The sequence below is a fragment of the Cibotium barometz genome, chromosome 42 (assembly GCF_041138505.1).
Source record: "Cibotium barometz isolate CiBa-2024 chromosome 42, ASM4113850v1, whole genome shotgun sequence".
NCBI lineage: Eukaryota > Viridiplantae > Streptophyta > Polypodiopsida > Cyatheales > Cibotiaceae > Cibotium > Cibotium barometz.
In genome coordinates, this window is record NC_141087.1 from 2,183,924 (window position 1) to 2,200,538 (window position 16,615).

A 16,615-nucleotide genomic window follows, 5' to 3' on the forward strand; every position below is an offset into this window, starting at 1 on the left:
TAAATTAGCATGAATTTGTTTTTGAATCCTAGCCCTTGTTTGCGAACAATTATAGTGAGATGCGCGTGTTACATCCAAAATTTTAAGTCGACGGACTTAGTTCAAGCTTAGGTATGTAAAGCTCCTAGCCATCTTCAAACTGCTTTGAAAAAGAAAAAAGCAACTACTAATTTGATTTTTTACATTTATTGTCCCATTAAATTTATTAAACTTTAAGTGCCATTATCCTCACATATGATCTTTGCACGTATATCACACATAAGGATAGACTCCGCACATTAGCAAACATTATGTAATTATTAGAGAGATTTGGAGAGATAAATACAATCAGTTTGCACTAATAAGTGATAACTCCTCTCCGTCTCTCACCTTTATTTGCCAACAAAGGCATTACTCCACAGAGAGAGAGAGAGAGAGAGAGAGAGAGAGACCAAGAAAAAAACATAGAACTATAAAACATGTTGAGATATAAAGAAAGGAAGACCAAAGAATAAAATAGAAAGGGAGATATAAAGACTTTGAGAAAATAGGAAATTCATTAATATCGCTCGAAGAGTAAAAGCAAGATAGTTGAGTACAATTTTCTCCTAGACAAAAATATCACTCTCTCACAAAATCACTAAGTAGCTGTCCTACTTTCCAACATACAGCTCATCTTCTTCATAATAGCATTGAGTCGATTAACGGATATCTTTAGACTCAATATCTCCGAACCTAATATTTGTACTTGCTCTTTTAATGAATCAACTTGTTCTTTACATTCCCTAGTACATCCACCTAGATGCTCCCCAATTTCAACATGCAAATTTTCCATAAAGGAAATCATGTCTAATTGGTTGGTCTCCATGATGCAACCAGCACTGCTATCGAGAATGCAATGAAGATGACGTGTCAACTCAAGACGAACCTTCATCAGCTCTGGTGGGGTAGATAATGCCACATCAAAATTGGAAGTTCCACATGCCTCCACTACAGCTTTTGATCCATTATTACCAATAGAGATCTCCATTTGCTAAAATTCAAATTGAAAATCTTTACTCTTTGCAAAATCTCTTTATATCTTAGTAGTCATGTTTCATAACCCTGCATACTAGCACTATAAACATGTAGACACCTCTTGGTTTCCTCTCTAAAAGCCTAATATTAACAACCATTAGGAAGTTCTTTCAAGCACATTTCTCTACTGTTTAATAGTTAATATAGTCAAGGTACTAAAATAAATTTCGTTTGATTATTCTCTTAGGTCATATATTCTTTCTATAGAGCTTACTCTACAATAAAAAAAACAATATAACAAATGTAGAACTCTCTCTCTCTCTCTCTCTCTCTCACACACACACACACACACACACACACACACACACACACACACACACATGCACCCACACACTTACACACTTACATACTTACACACACGGCCCACGCACATTACATACTTACACACACTTACATACTTACACACACGGCCCACGCACATTAAAAAATACTTTCACCAAAAATTAAAAAAGTCTCTCACACACCCACCCACCCAGCCACCCCCCCCACACACACACCCACACCCACACTGACACACATTTATTTTATCAATTAGTAATGAATCTCTCTCTCTCTCTCTCTCTCTCTCTCTCTCTTTCACACACACACACGCACACACACACGACCCATGCACATTAAAAAATACTTTCACAAAAATAAAAAACTCTCTCAAACACACACACACACACGGCAACATGTATGTATATGTGTGTCTTTTTAACACACTAACCATGAACATGTAAACAATCACTCACTCTCTCTCTCTCTCTCTCTCTATGACACACACATGCCACACACATTAAAAATACTTAAGCCATTTTGAAAAACAAACACACACACACACACACACATATACACACAGGGCGCACATTAAAAATACTTACATAACATTAACATTAATTTTTTTTAAAAAATCTCTCTCAAACACACACACACACACACACACACACATTCTCTCTCTCTCTCTCTCTCTCTCTCACACACACACACACACACACACACACACAAACACATATTTATTTTATCAATTAGTGATGAATCTCTCTCTCTCTCTCACACACACACACACACACACACACACACACACACACACACACGACCCGCGCACATTAAAAAGCACTTTCACCAAAAATTAAAAAACTCTCTCTCAAACACACACACACACACACACACATATATACACACATGGCAACATGTATGTATGTACACACACACTCTCTTTCTCTCTCTCTCTCTCTCTCTCTCTCACACACACACACACACACGGCCCACACATTAAAAAATACTTTCACCAAAAATTAAAAAACTCTCTCTCAAACACACACACACACCCACCCACCCACACTCACACACACATTTATTTTATCAATTAGTAATGAATCTCTCTCTCTCTCTCTCTCTCTCTCAAAAAGGACCCTCGCACTACCTTTCTGCCACCCACAAGTGGGGCAGATTGGCTAGTGCGAGGGCCCTTATAAAGGCCATGATCCACCTAAGTTCAAGTTCCACCGTTGGTTGTATATGCCCTAGTGTTGCATTCTACCGACGTTAATACCTCTCTCTCCCATAGTGTGTGTGTGTGTAATAAAAAAGGACCCCCGCACTACCTTTCTGGCACCCACAAGTGGGGCAGATTGGCTAGTGCGAGGGCCTTTATAAAGGCCATGATCCACCCGAGTTCAAGTCCCACCGTTTGGTCATATATGCCCTTGTGTTGCATTCTATCGACGTTAATACCTCTCTCTCCCATAGTGTGTGTGTGTGTAATAAAAAAGGACTCTCACACTACCTTTCTGGCACCCACAAGTGGGGCAGATTGGCTAGTTATAAAGGCCATGATCCACCCGAGTTCAAGTCCCACCGTTGGTTGTATATGCCCTCGTGTTGCATTCTACCGACGTTAATACTTCTCTCTCTCTCTCTCTCTCTCTCTCACACACACACACACACACACACACACGCGACCCGCGCACATTAAAAAATACTTTCACAAAAAATAAAAAAAACTCTCTCTCAAACACACACATAGCAACATGTATGTATGTACACACGCACTCTCTCTCTCTCTCTCTCTCACACCCACACCCACACTCTCACACACACATGACCCACGCACATTGAAAGCTCCTCTAGAGAAGCTCTGTGGGATCGGCAAAGCTATGCCAGAGAGCTTCGCTGCTATCATAGACTCTACTACCTACGTTCTCTTCAGAGTCCATAGATTTCGCAACCTACGTTCTCTTCAGAGTCGACCTGAGACCCTACAGCTGAGGACTACGCTAGTATGTTCTTCATGATAAGGGCATGTGATGTTTCAAGGCTACCACAACCTTTGTCGTCGCCTACTCGCTACCAAAGCTATAATAGGTGTTGCATGTCCACATGCAGTCCATGCAAGAGAGAGAGAGAGAGAGAGAGAGAGAGAGAGAGAGAGAGAGAGAGAGAGAGAGAGAGAGAGAGAGAGAGCACGAAGCCGAGGGAGAGACCGGAGGAGAACACGAAGTCGAGGGAGAGAGTGGAGGAGACCACAAAGTTGACGGAGAGACCGGAGGAGAACACGAAGCCGAGCGAAGAGACTCGAGGAGACCCCAACACTTGCAAGAACACATTAAGCTGTCAAACGTGGGTTTGGGGGCCGTAGTAGCCACACCAAATATGGCCGCCAATGCCTACTCATTGCCTTGCCATCACCATAACCACAAAGAGCTGCATGCAATCCACATGCAGTCCATGCAAGAGAGAGAGAGAGAGAGAGAACCATGTAAGTGAGGGAGAAGACCGCAGGAGACAACGTAAGCGAGGGAGAGGGAGAACGAACCACGTAAGCCTAGCACCTGCACAAACACAGAAAAAGTTTAAAGCCTCCATGTGAGAGAGAGAGAGAGAGAGCAGCATAGGCGAACCTCCGACACCGAATGGAAGCGAGGAGAGTAGAAACCTCAAAGCTTCAAGCAAATGGTGAGTTTGAGCTGTGCATGACGCCAATTACACTTGACAGTAGGTGGCGGGGCTGACAGAGTGCGAGAGAGGTACAAATCCTTAACGTAGTTGGCCTGCGAACTCATCACGACCGAGGAGACATAATTGATGAAGGCCTGCGGCGGCCTGTATGTGCCAAGCCGTCTATGTCGAGAGTAAAAAAACCATTCCCCGCCGTTATAGATAGATATAGAATATAGATCCATTGATAGATGCAAATGCTACTCTATGAGGTCGACGACTTTGGAAAATACGTTTTCCTCAACGGTGTCCTGTGTGTGGTGACTTGCCTTGCCTCATGTTGAAGGGGGACTCAACACGCAAAGGAAGCAACGGTAAGAGTAGCGGCGACGGGGGACGTCGGCCGCAAGCTCAGAAGCGGCAGGTCTTCCTCGGCGCGGGCCTGGTGCGCGACCTTGATGTCGTCTTCCAACATCTGGGTGCTGCTGGGGCTGGGCATCGCCGGCCTTATCCTCCTCACGCGCTCCCGCAAGAAGCAAATCAGCAAGGACTTCGGCGCTTTTATCAAGTACCTGGAGCTCCTGCCCCCGCCTCAGCCTGCCCCTCCCATCGCTCCCCATCCCCTCTGCAACCTCGCCTTCGCTGTCAAAGACATGTAAGCGCTCTTCCATCTCCTCTTCCCAGTGTTTTTTACTCATCAACATAGCCATAGACTAGGGTTTCACTTTTGCTTTGGAATGCATGCTATTTACTTTCTCTGCATCCAGAGAAAAAGCACCCCGAGAATGAGGTCTTCGCCAAAGCTCCTCTTACTATTGATTAGGATTTTACCTTTGTGCTCGCAAAAGCTATGCTTTTCCATTTCCGAACAATGTTCTCAGACACATATGTTAGGATTTTGCCTACATGGTGAAAGATGCATGCATTTTAATCTACATTATGCTAGGCTAGGGATTCAAAAAACTATGCGTTCCCTCAGACAGTTAGGTCACCGTTCTGCCTATGTGCAAGGTTTTCAACCTATGTGTAGAAACACATATATTTTTACGGACATAAAGTTTAGGCCAAGGTTAGCAAAAGGCATGCTTTTCCATTTTCCAACCACACCCTCAGGCAGCTAGGTAAGGAATTTGCCCCTATGGGTGTATGTTGTAGGTACCCTTCTTTCCTTTCAACATGGGACCCTCTTGAGAAACCTCAATTGAAGGATCTACTTGCTTTCTTTTTGCAGTTTTGATGTGGAAGGCTTTGTTACTGGCTTTGGTAACCCTGACTGGGAAAGGACACATGAACCTGCTTCACGCACTGCACCAGCTGTCGCAGCTCTTGTTCAAGCAGGAGCCACCTGTGTCGGCAAGACCCATATGGATGAGATGGCTTACAGGTTACCAGATACCCCTTTCCAGACTTACATTCCAGTAGTTGTCTCGATGGTAGCATTTTATTTGATCCATTTTTCTCTGTCAACAGCATCAATGGGGAAAATAAGCATTATGGAACTCCAGTTAATCCAGCTGCAACCTCTAGAGTACCTGGAGGTTCTTCTAGCGGATCTGCTGTTGCCGTTGCAGCAGGGCTGGTGGACTTTGCGCTTGGTATGTTGAGAATTTCAGTATTCATTGATGGGAAGTAGCATCATGTTGGTTAATCTTCAAACGATTTGTGCATTTACTCACTAATGTTAGCCTTGGAGTGCCCTTAAAGGTCATTACTTGCTAATAAGAGCAACTTGTGCTCCAAATCATAGTAACAGGAAATAGATGATTCTTAGCCAAAATTGCAGAAACTCTGTTTCTTTGGGGGGGCTGTTTCCATTTCCCATTTCATAATCTCACTATCGGGTTTTTCCCACACTTTCCCCCTGCTAAATGTTTTTTTTCTGAAATTTTCTTGTTATGTATTTAAAACTACGTTGTATTCCAAGTTTCTCCTCTATTTCTATCAACTCTTTTTGTATTTATATCTATTATATAATGTTAAAGACGTGCCGTTTTTGTTTCCTAGTTTCATGCACTTTCTGTTGTAGAATCATCATCCATTTTCAGTGCTGTTTCCATTGCATGCTACTATACTCTAAATAGTTGATGTTTGGTGTTATTAGCTTAAGTGAGTTTAAGGTTATTTATGTTTAGAAGCGAAGGTCAATTGCCTATGTAAGCAAGTGAATAGCTTTTTGCTAGTCTCAAGGAAACTGATATGTGGGATTAGGAGTCTATACTGGCCTACTACGATCAGCCCAAGGTCTTTCTGTGGAATGGTGGTTTATAGGACGTGAGTTTCATGTGTTTCAAACACTTTTTTTTCATGCTTTAAAAAACGTGAGTTTTGTTGCTGGTTTTCTTGGGGATTTTGAAAACAGGGTCTTCTAGAAAGTGCATATACTGCCATGGTTGCCTTTCTAGGCACTTTGAGAAATTAACATGCTTAGTGCAATGAAAGCAATGGCTTGAAGCTTTATTGCAAGAATCTTTTTAAATCCTTGTTTGGCTATCATGAAAGACATTTAAGGATGGGGTAGTTAATTCCATACCTTGATGTATCTCATGGCTGATTCCTTCTATCTCCAATTGTGCAAAATTGACCAAGCATTAGCAAGGACCACATTAGGGGGAGTTGACAACTCACTACTCAACTTTAGATTAAAGTCCATGGATTACCCTTTGTTCTTGAGGCTAGCTATGCACCGAGCCATTTCCTTGTCCACAACCCTTACATTCCATACCAAAGGGTCCACCAATCTAGGTATTGAGCTAGATTGGCTTAGGCCTGCTCTAGGTCTTAGTGTCCCAAGGTTAGGAGACCTCAAATGAGCTAATAACTTGTATTTATAGACCCACCAATGGTGTCCCACACTCATGGGTGTTTCACATTGGGTTTAATTATTAAGTTACTTTAGACTATTGATAATTAATCCGTGCTTGAACATAGTCTCATCATAATGTTGGCATCTATTATGATCTAGGATTGTAACACGCTTCCACCACAAACAACCCCTCACACTAGGGAGCTTTGGGCAAGGAAATAGGAAATTGTTTTTGTAATGATGGGACACTCTCCCAAGTATTATCATTGTTCGATCGAGCTTTGCACTTGATAAGTAGCTTAGGAATGGACTAGTTCATCAGGGATCTTTCTCTATAATTCTTATTGGGACTATCTTCTTAAGACTTAAAGGGAACACTTTGTGAGTGTTGTTGTGGATGGGGTTTCTAATGGTATTATTGGAAATTCAGATTGTGAGGTGTATCAGTGTGCTATTGATTCCCTTTCATCTAATGTTAATCGTAGTTTAAATACGGCTAAGTTGGATGCTTGGGAGACACAGGCTTTAGAGGACATTAAGTCTTCCTTGCCGAATTGCCTTATGGTTTGCCGCTCAGTAGGTCGGTGAATCATAAGATTGATTTGCTTCCAAGGTCTAAGCCTGTGAGTATAACACCTTACATGGTGAGCCACCTGGAAGAGGATGAGATTGTTGTCAGAATCTCTCCGGATGAGACAGATACCTAGGAGTAAATCTCCATGGGGAGCTCTAGTGCTTTAGCATATGATTTGATAAATAGGCTGCAAGGTGTTGCCTATTTTACGAAGATTGTACCTTCGTACAGGTTATCAACGCGAGGAGGATGTCTTTAAGACAGGTTTCGTATGCGATATGGCCATTACGAGTTTCTCGTATTACCTTTTGGGCTCATGAATGCTCCTTCTACGTTTCAGTAGATGATGAACGATCTATTTTGAGGTTACTTGGGGAAATTCGTTGTGGTATTCTTAGATGATATTTAGTTTATAATTGTACCCTCGAGGAGCATGTTGAGCATCTCAGGGTAGTCTTGGGGATTCTAAGGTGGGAGTGACTATATGCTAAACTCTCTAAGTGTGAGTTCTTATGAAGGAGCTCACGTATCTGTCAGAATGCACAGCGGAAATGAAGACAACTGCTCTAGAGAGCAATACAAAGATGCAAGAGAGAGAGAAGCTAGTGTAACTCTGCTATATACACCAATAAATCCCGGAATATACAATGGAGAGTGTGGGGGGGCAAGGGGCCATTTTATATGGCCCTAGGCTGCTGGTTGGCCATCACAAAAACAACCAACAGTAGCCCAGATGCCCATGACCAACAATAAGCCCAGTCGGCCAGCAGAAGGGCAGTCGGCTTGCACATCTAAAGTTGGCCAGGGCTGTACTGCAGGTCAGGTATCAAACAACCAGTCGGCTAGCAAACAGAGACATCCGACAGCCCTCCCACACCCAGAAAAAGTGGGAAAAATACATCAAAACTGGGTGGGCACACCCACAATAGAGGCCTTGACATATGTTAGCACATTCATCCCTAGTTTTTGCCCATTTCTGGTCTCCTTTTGGTCCCTTTTGCATGGCCCTTGATTGTGGGCATGGCCCTTTTTTTCCATATTTTTCTGGGATTTTTACCAGCCGTTTGGTATTTTCCGAGTCGGCTAGCTTCTTTGCTCCAGTTGGCCAGCTTATTCAGCTCCAGTCGGCCAACACTCCCCACCTATAAATAGGTGGGGCTGGCCTTTCACTTTTCATTCAGTCTTGTACATATTTTGCTCCCTCACTTATGAGACTACTTGTGTCTCTTGCTTGGGACTGTTTTACTTTAGTATATTCAGCATAGTTGCTCCATCTCTCTCTCTCTCTCTCTCTCTCTCTCTCTTGCACTCTCTATTCAACACACACTGCTTCCGCTCTGTGCACTCTTTCATGGTATCATCGCTCCCGGTTCAGCGACTCCTCTGCTGCCCCAGATTCAGCCCTCTCCTCTGTGTTTTTTTCTCAGATTTGCAGCCTCTTTGTTGCTGCGTTTTTTGGACAGCATCTACTGATCAGCGTTTCATTCCACGTGGAGTTTGGATATAGGCAGCCTGTTTTTCAGGACAGCAGCCCTTCTTTTGCTGCGTTTTCCTCTCCGGTGGTCATTCCCTAGTGTAGAGGGGGATTGTGGTGGTTCGGGCTTTGGTGGCACCCTTGGTACCTGTGGAGGACGTCCACTTCTTCTTCTAAGATTGTGCATATTTCTGAGATTGAGCCCAAGCTTCTGTGATGGTTGCTCCAACTTCTCTTCATATGTTCTCTGAGTCTGCAAAGTTGGATAGTTCCAACTACACCTTGTGGAAGGTGAAGGTGAAATCAGCCTTGCGTGGCGTGGATCTTTGGGATTGGCTTGTTACACCGGCCAATGCCACCCCTCCCACCCTTGCTTCCGGTGGTGTGACTTAGGCACAGATTGATATTTGGCAGGAGTGCATGGTCATGGCACCATCCCCATCTTCCGCTCTTCCGAGGACAAGAGGTACTTCTCTGACGTTCTGTATATTCCAGATTTGGCTTTTAACCTTTTGTCAATGAGTGCTCTTACAGCTCAGGGTGCGGAGGTGATCTTTTCTCGTTATGAGATTACTATTCGTGATAAGGTGGTTGGTAGCATCTTGGCTCAAGGAGTCCAGGATAGTGGTTTGTACAAGTTGACCGCTCTGCTTTCTTCTTGTGCTTCTTCTGCTCTTTGGCATGCTCGGTTTGGCCATTTGAGCTATCAGCTTCTATAGCGAGCTTCGAAGGATGGGTTGGTTGAGGGTTTACCGACCATCAAGGCTCCATCTTTTGCTTGTTCCTCTTGTTTATTGGGGAAGCAACACCGAGCCACCTTTCTGAAGGAGGCGACGCATAGATCTTCGACATCACTTGCTCTCATTCATGCAGACTTATGTGGTCCTATGAGTACCGCATCTTTGAGTAAGGCGTTGTACATGCTCATGATGGTGGATGATTTTTTCAGATATACTTGGGTTTTCTTTTTGAAGACCAAGGATGAGGCTTTTCAGCACTTCTGTGATTGGAGAGTTGAGGTGGAAAAAGAGACCGGTCGTTCGGTCAAGGCTCTCAGGACCGACGAAGGGGGTGAGTTTACATCCCAAGAGTTTCAGCAATATTGCAAGACCCATGGCATTCGGAGACAGCTTACTACAGTATATACTCCATCACAGAATGGAGTTGCAGAGAGGAAGAACAGGACCATTATGGAGATGCCCCGTGCTATGCTTGAGCATTCTTCATTACCTAGACATTTCTGGGTTGAGGCGGCTTCCACTGCTGTCTACATTCAGAACAGGTCTCCTGCTGCTGCTCTTCCCGATAAAACTCCATATGAGGCTTTCCATGGTGAGAAGCCCTCCATTGTTCACTTCCGGATATTTGGTTATTCGGCGTATGTTCATGTGCCTAAGGAGCATCGCTCCAAGTTGGACTCGAAGTCTCAGCGCATGACTTTTCTCGGATACAGCACTGTGTCCAAGGCATATCGTCTTTATGATCCTCAGGCCGGCAAAGTTGTTGTGATCCGTGATGTGGTGTTCGACGAGACTCCTACATCTTGAGAGGGGGGTGGTGAGCTTCTTCTTCCTCCACCTCCGTCTTCGTCTCCGCCTTCTCCTCCTCCTCCTCCTCCTCCTCCTCCTCCTCCTCCTCCTCTCGTTGCTTCTGTTATGCCTCCAGCTGTGGATTCTCACTCAGATGATGATGACTCTGCTCCTCCTCTAGCGAGTCCGAGCAGATCTATGCCTGGATGGTATTATCAGACAGTTGTGATTGTGGGTTACGTGAGCTTTCTTCTGCTCCTTCGCCTGGTTCTCTCCAGCGTTCTTCCAGATGCTCTTATGTTCATTAATGGTCCTTTTGATCCCACTTTTGTGGACGAGGCTCTTTCACATGAGCCTTGGCGTCGTGCGATGCATGCAGAGCTGGATGCTATTGAACGGAATGGCACTTGGATTTTGGTGCCTAGGCCAATGTAGCGTAAGGTCATTGGTGTGCGTTGGATCTTCAAATCGAAGTTCCGAGCTGATGGCAGCTTGGACAAGCACAAGGTGAGGTTGGTTGCCAAGGGTTATGCTCAATGCCCTGGAGTCGACTTCGATGAGACCTTCGCTCCGACAGCCCGGATGACTTACCATTCGCACCGTTCTTGCTCTTGTAGGTCATCATAGATGGCCCATTTTCCAGATGGACGTCAAGTCGGCTTTCCTAAATGGAGAGCTTACACAGGAGGTATATGTTGATCAGCCGTCGGGATTTGTTGTTCCAAGCAAACCGGATCAGGTGTACCGGCTGAAGAAGGCTTTATATGGTCTGAAGTAGGTTCTGCGGACTTGGTACCAGCGGATCGATGAGTTCTTTCAGAAGCTCGGCTTGCGCCGTTCTCATGTAGATTCGAACCTCTATATCCTCCTTGAGAGGGGGTTGATTGTTATCATTGTAGTCTATGTTGATGACCTCATCTTTACAGGTTCTTATTCTGTGAGGATCCGTTCTGTCATGGATGCTTTGGAGACAGAGTTTGAGATCATGGATCTTGGCCTTCTGCATTATTTTCTCGGCTTTGAGATTTGGCAGACCTTGAAGGGTATTTTCTTCTCTCAGCAGAAGTACACACGGAAGATTCTTGACAGATTTCAGATGACTGGATGCAGACCAATATCTTCTCCTATGGATATTAGTGAGAAGCTTTCTCTACTTGATGCTTCTCCAGGGATTGATCAGGGACAACATCGGGTTCTCGTCGGTTGTTTGGTTTGGTTGACCTACTCCCGATTGGACATATGTTTCGCAGTCAGTTTATTGAGTTCTTTCTCATCCAAACCTCGTCAGTAGCATTGGCGGTGTGCTCTCAGAGTTCTTCGGTACTTGCGTGGCACTTTGGACTTTGGCATCTTGTATGGCCAAGGATGCACTCTTGTTGGATGGTCTGATTCAGATTGGGCTGGAGATCCAGATACTCGGCATTCGACCAGTGGTTGTGTTTTTACACTCGGGTTTGGAGCCATTTCATGGAGCAGTAAAAAGCAGCCTACTTTGGCGCTTTCCTCTACAGAGGCGGAGTATCGTGCGGTTTGTTATGCTACATGTGAGGCGATATGGTTGTGGAGATTATTGGAGGAGCTCGGCTGTCCTCCTATAGGATGTACTCTTCTTTGGTGTGACAATCAGAGTTGCATCGCCATCACCAAGAACCCTGTGTTTCATGCTCGTACGAAACACATTGAGATACGTATCACTATGTTCGTGAACGGGTTCTTGCTGGAGATTTGCATTTGGAGTATTGTCCTTCCGCGGAGAACGCTGCAGATTTGTTCACCAAGCTGGTTTCTCAGGCTTCATTGGCTCCTCCTCTTTGGCTTCTTGGAGTTTGTTCAACATTTGGTGGTGAGAGGGGGTGTTAGCACATTCATCTCGAGTTTCTACCCATTTTTGGTGTCCTTTTGGTCCCTTTTGCATGGCCCTTGATTGTGGGTTGGCCACCCCTTTTTTCCATATTTTTTTGGGATTTTTCCCAGCCCGTTTGGTATTTTCCCAGTCGGCTAGCTTCTCAGGTCCAGTCGGTCAGTACTTCCCACCTATAAATAGGTGGGGCTGGCCTCTCACTTTTCATTCAGTCTTGTACATATTTTACTCCCTCACTTATGAGACTACTTGTGTCTCTTGTTTGGGACTATTTTGCTTCAGTATATTCAGCATAGTTGCTCCATATCTCTCTCTCTTGCACTCTCTATTCAGCACACTCTAGTGCTCCTTTGCTTTTGCTCTGTGCACTCTTTCAACATAGTGTACAGATAGGAGATGATTGCTAACACCCCCTCTTAGCTCTTGGATGTGGAACCAACCTTAGTGAGTTGGAGTGCCACCGGAGCATAGCCTGAGGTAGAGACTTCGTGAAGAGGTCCACCGCATCGTCCTCCGTCGAACAATAAAGAAGCAAGGTGTCACAAGCCAAGATATTCTCACGAACAAAGTGATATTGTATCTCTATGTGCTTGGTCCGGGCATGGAAGACCGGGTTCCGAGCAATAGCGATACAGCTTTGGTTATCGCATTGGATGATCGCAAGCAGCAACACAAGCAGCCCGATACTTTGCCTCTGTCGACGACAAGGCAATAGTTGGCTGCCTCTTATTGCTCCATGAAACTGCTCTTGAGCCGAGGGAAAAACTGTAGCCTGATGTAGATCTCCTCGTGTCTGGATGTCATCCCCAATGTGAGTCACTCCAACCTTGGAGTTGAACTCGTTCCTTCGTTTCACCTCTAGTGGTGTAGAAGAGCCCAAGATCCTTTGTACTCTGCAGATACCGCAAGATCCGCAATCCTATGTCCCATTGAGACTTCAACGGCGTATGCATAAATGAGCTCAACAGCCCCACAGCCTACAGGAAAGCTCAAGTCCAATCTTGTGTTCAACAACCAAATCAATGAACCAACCGGGGGGCTGTTGGGGGGGGGGGGTTGTACGATACGATATCGTACAGAACCGTACCGTACGACCCGTATGGTACGAATAGGTTCGTACCTGTACAAGAAACAACCTTGTCCAAGAGTTTTGAGACATGGTGGATGGGGAAGGTTGGGAAGTTGTCTCCTAGGTATTGTGGATCTTATCGGATAGTGAAAAGAATTAGTGAGGTGACTTATAAATTAGAATTGCCTCCTAACGTAAAAGTTCATACAATTTTTCATGTGAGTAGACTCAAGGAGAAATTGGGTGTTGAGAGAATGTTATTACACCTCAGGAACCAATAAGAGGGGGCTTTCAGAGGGTTATTATTTGGGACCAAATCTAGTGTCAACTATCTGTCTTCTCTCTCTCTCTCTCTCTCTCTCTCTCTCTCTCTCTCTCTACTCTTCTCTCTCAAAGTAAAGTGGATTGCATAAACTCACGGGTTTATAGAAGGCTTTGTTGTGCGTTTCGACGGTCAACCTATTGCATGCTACATTATTAGTGATAATCCATGGTTACTGGCTATTTATAGCTGGTTGCTACTTATAGCTGAAATCATTATGGAGCAACAAAGGCAAAAAGAAGACGCCAAAAAGGTTGAAGAACGAAGGGCCGAGGACGCCAAACCCAGGGTTGAAGAAGACCAAAGACAGGTAGAGCAAGCAGCCTGAGAACACCAACAAAGGCTTGATGGTGACGCAATGCAATTCCAGAACCAACAGTTGATAGCAGCTATGTAGGCAAAGATGTTGTATTCTCTCTACCCTGGGGCAACAAGGGCCGAGTTCCTCCATTGCCCCAACGACCACCATCATAGGAGCTCAACCAGATTTTAGAAAGTATGATGGTAAGTGTGATCATGTTGCAGTGTTGTGTCACAAACCTCGTGAGAGCTGTGACATGTGGAAGGATTTGCAGATGTTGTCTTGGAAGTATCCAGGAGCATGATAGACTCACTCATGGAAGGGTGGTAACCCTGGTGAGTATGTGAACTCATGGAAGGGTGGTAACCTTGGTGAATTATTTGAACTTATGGAAGGGCAATTGCTCTTGGATCTTGCATGGGCGGTGCTCATGGTCGAGACTATTTTGGTGTACAAGATGGCAAGTTGGGAGATTTAATCCAAATCATTGTGCACAAGCGTATGCATGTGAAATGCACTTGCATGTGTGACTTGTTTTGTTGCATGGACATTGCTTGTGAATGCCCACGGGCATCGCGACGGGTGTGTGCACACCTGTTTGGGACTAAGGTGGTGATTTTATGTGTTTTGGAGGGTGGTAAGTGTTCACACTTAACTCTATTTAAATTTTATTGCTTTGTTTTCTAAAGTTTATGGTTAGAGGTTCAAACTCGTTAAAATTTGGGCGGACAAACTTATAAGTTATAAGAGAGTTCACATCAGGCTGGACTTTAATAATGTAGGCACCCGGGCAAATGGTTAAAATCCCACAAGTTGCTAAAAAAGGCCGGGGGAGATATTCTTGAAGCCCACGAGTTACTTTTTTGGGAACTTGGTGTGCTGGACAAGGCAGGGTTACTTGCAAGGCATGTAGTTACACTCGTGGGGAGGCAGGGCTTTGGGGAGAGCTGGTTGACTCCTTCTAGAGAGGGCACAAGGCTGTTGGACAGCATATACACAGGAGTCATAAGGCTAGCCGGTTGCTTCTACATGTGCTACAGGGCTGGTCGACTTTTCTCTTCTGCTTGCCTATGGCTGGTCGGTTTGGTCACAGATCCTCTCAGAGCTGGTAGACAGGTTTTGTTAATCTTTTTGATGCTGGTTGAGTGCTCAGGAGGTTGACACAGAACTGGTCGACACTTTCTCCTCCTCCTCTACAGGTTGGCCGAACTGTTTTTGGCACAATACAGGGTTGGATATCAAGAGTTTCACTGGCCGGAACAGATACAGGATTTGCCTGGCAGCTACGCTGCTCATAGGTTGCTAAACGAATTGGCCAGAGGGCTGTCTGGGACTGTTTTGGGCCTGTTACGGGACTGTCTGGACAGCAAGCAGGCTGTATTCAGTCATGAAGACAGAAAGGACATTGTTCTGGTAAACTCATGTATGATCTGGTGGAACCTTCAGGTGGCCAGGAAGTTTGAAACATAGCTGGTTGTGCGGACAGCTCTAAAATAGAGGGAACTAGCGCTCGGGTGGGCTTGACAGATGCTCTGAGCTAATCAAGAGAGCGGTTGGTGATTGCTTTGCCTTGGGTTGGTAACCGAGGGCCTGTTTTCTTTTCTCTATTACATTGATTTGGATAAATCTGGTGCTGGTGGAGTATGATCTCTCGGGCACCCGCATCTTGTACAAGAGAATACTCTGTTTGTAACTTGGTTGAACAGTGCTAATCAATACACTTAAATACACTAAGATTTAGTGGACAACATGCTCAATACAAGAAGTAATTTACTGAATTGACAAGAGACGCACAGTGAGCCGGAATGGCCAGCCCTTCCCTCAAATAAAGTATATTGACCTTGAGAGAATCAAGTACATAGTGTCATGGGCATTTTTGACCAGATTTCCATACCAATGCATATGAAAATAGTATTGCAGACAATGTAGTTGTCGGTGTAGACTTGCAACTCACACTACCCTCTCAAGTGCCCATGTTCCCTACCATCTGCTCTATAGTGTTCCACCTACACATGGTAGCAACAATTTGCAAGAGAGCACGTAAGACAAGAGAACACGACAAAGGGTATGTGAACATGGAGTCCGGTTCCTCTCTCCTGCTACTTGCTTCCATATTTAAGCATCAAAGCTTACCAATTGCAAGTAGAGTCGATGATAGCGGAAGTCTTCGTGATTGAAGCGTTTGGAGTGTTGAAATCTTCGATTTGTTGCGATCCTTCGTGACAAAAGTCTTCAAAAGGATGAAGGGAACCGTGGGAAAGCTTTCCCTATGGTTCAACTTGAGAAAAGAGGGCTGAAATCAAGGTTTTCAGCAAAAAGACCATAAATTACAGCAAAAATAAGAGTTGTTTTGCTGAATTTCAGTCATTAGGAGTGTGTGGGAGGAGTGAACACCATTTGGAAACACTCTTGAAAGCTTGGAAAACACACTAGCAAGCTTGGATATGGAGTTGGGAGGGAGAAAGTGCAAAAAATACAGCAAAAGAGGCCCATGAAGGGGACACCTACCTCTAGAAAGAGAGGGAAGAGAGAGAGTGAGTTGTCCACTCTAGGTGTCAGGAAGAGAGGACAAGTGCCTTGTGGTGCAAGCTAGAGCGGACACATGGCTGGTTGCTCCCATTGTACAAAGGGGATAAGGTTTGGGCGGTGGGCATTGGGTTTTGTCCACCTCTGGACATAAGTGTATGCGAACACAGGGCTGGTCATA

At 44.8% G+C, this 16,615-nt stretch overlaps 1 protein-coding gene across 3 annotated transcripts in view; it reads left to right on the plus strand.

Annotated features, from left to right (window-relative positions):
* Positions 1-3,453: 3,453 nt before the first annotated feature.
* Positions 3,454-16,615, plus strand: part of LOC147614049 (translocon at the outer membrane of chloroplasts 64-like) — a 95,787-nt gene continuing 82,625 nt past the window's right edge. For all 3 annotated transcript variants that reach the window (XR_015263053.1, XM_086780595.1, XM_086780594.1), the window contains exons 1-3: positions 3,454-4,630; positions 5,207-5,359; positions 5,446-5,570. Coding sequence is in view for 2 of the 3 variants with exons in the window: in XM_086780595.1 (XP_086636721.1) it covers positions 4,434-4,630; positions 5,207-5,359; positions 5,446-5,570 (475 nt within the window). In the remaining variant the exon portion in view is untranslated. The remainder of the gene's footprint in view (positions 4,631-5,206; positions 5,360-5,445; positions 5,571-16,615) is intronic.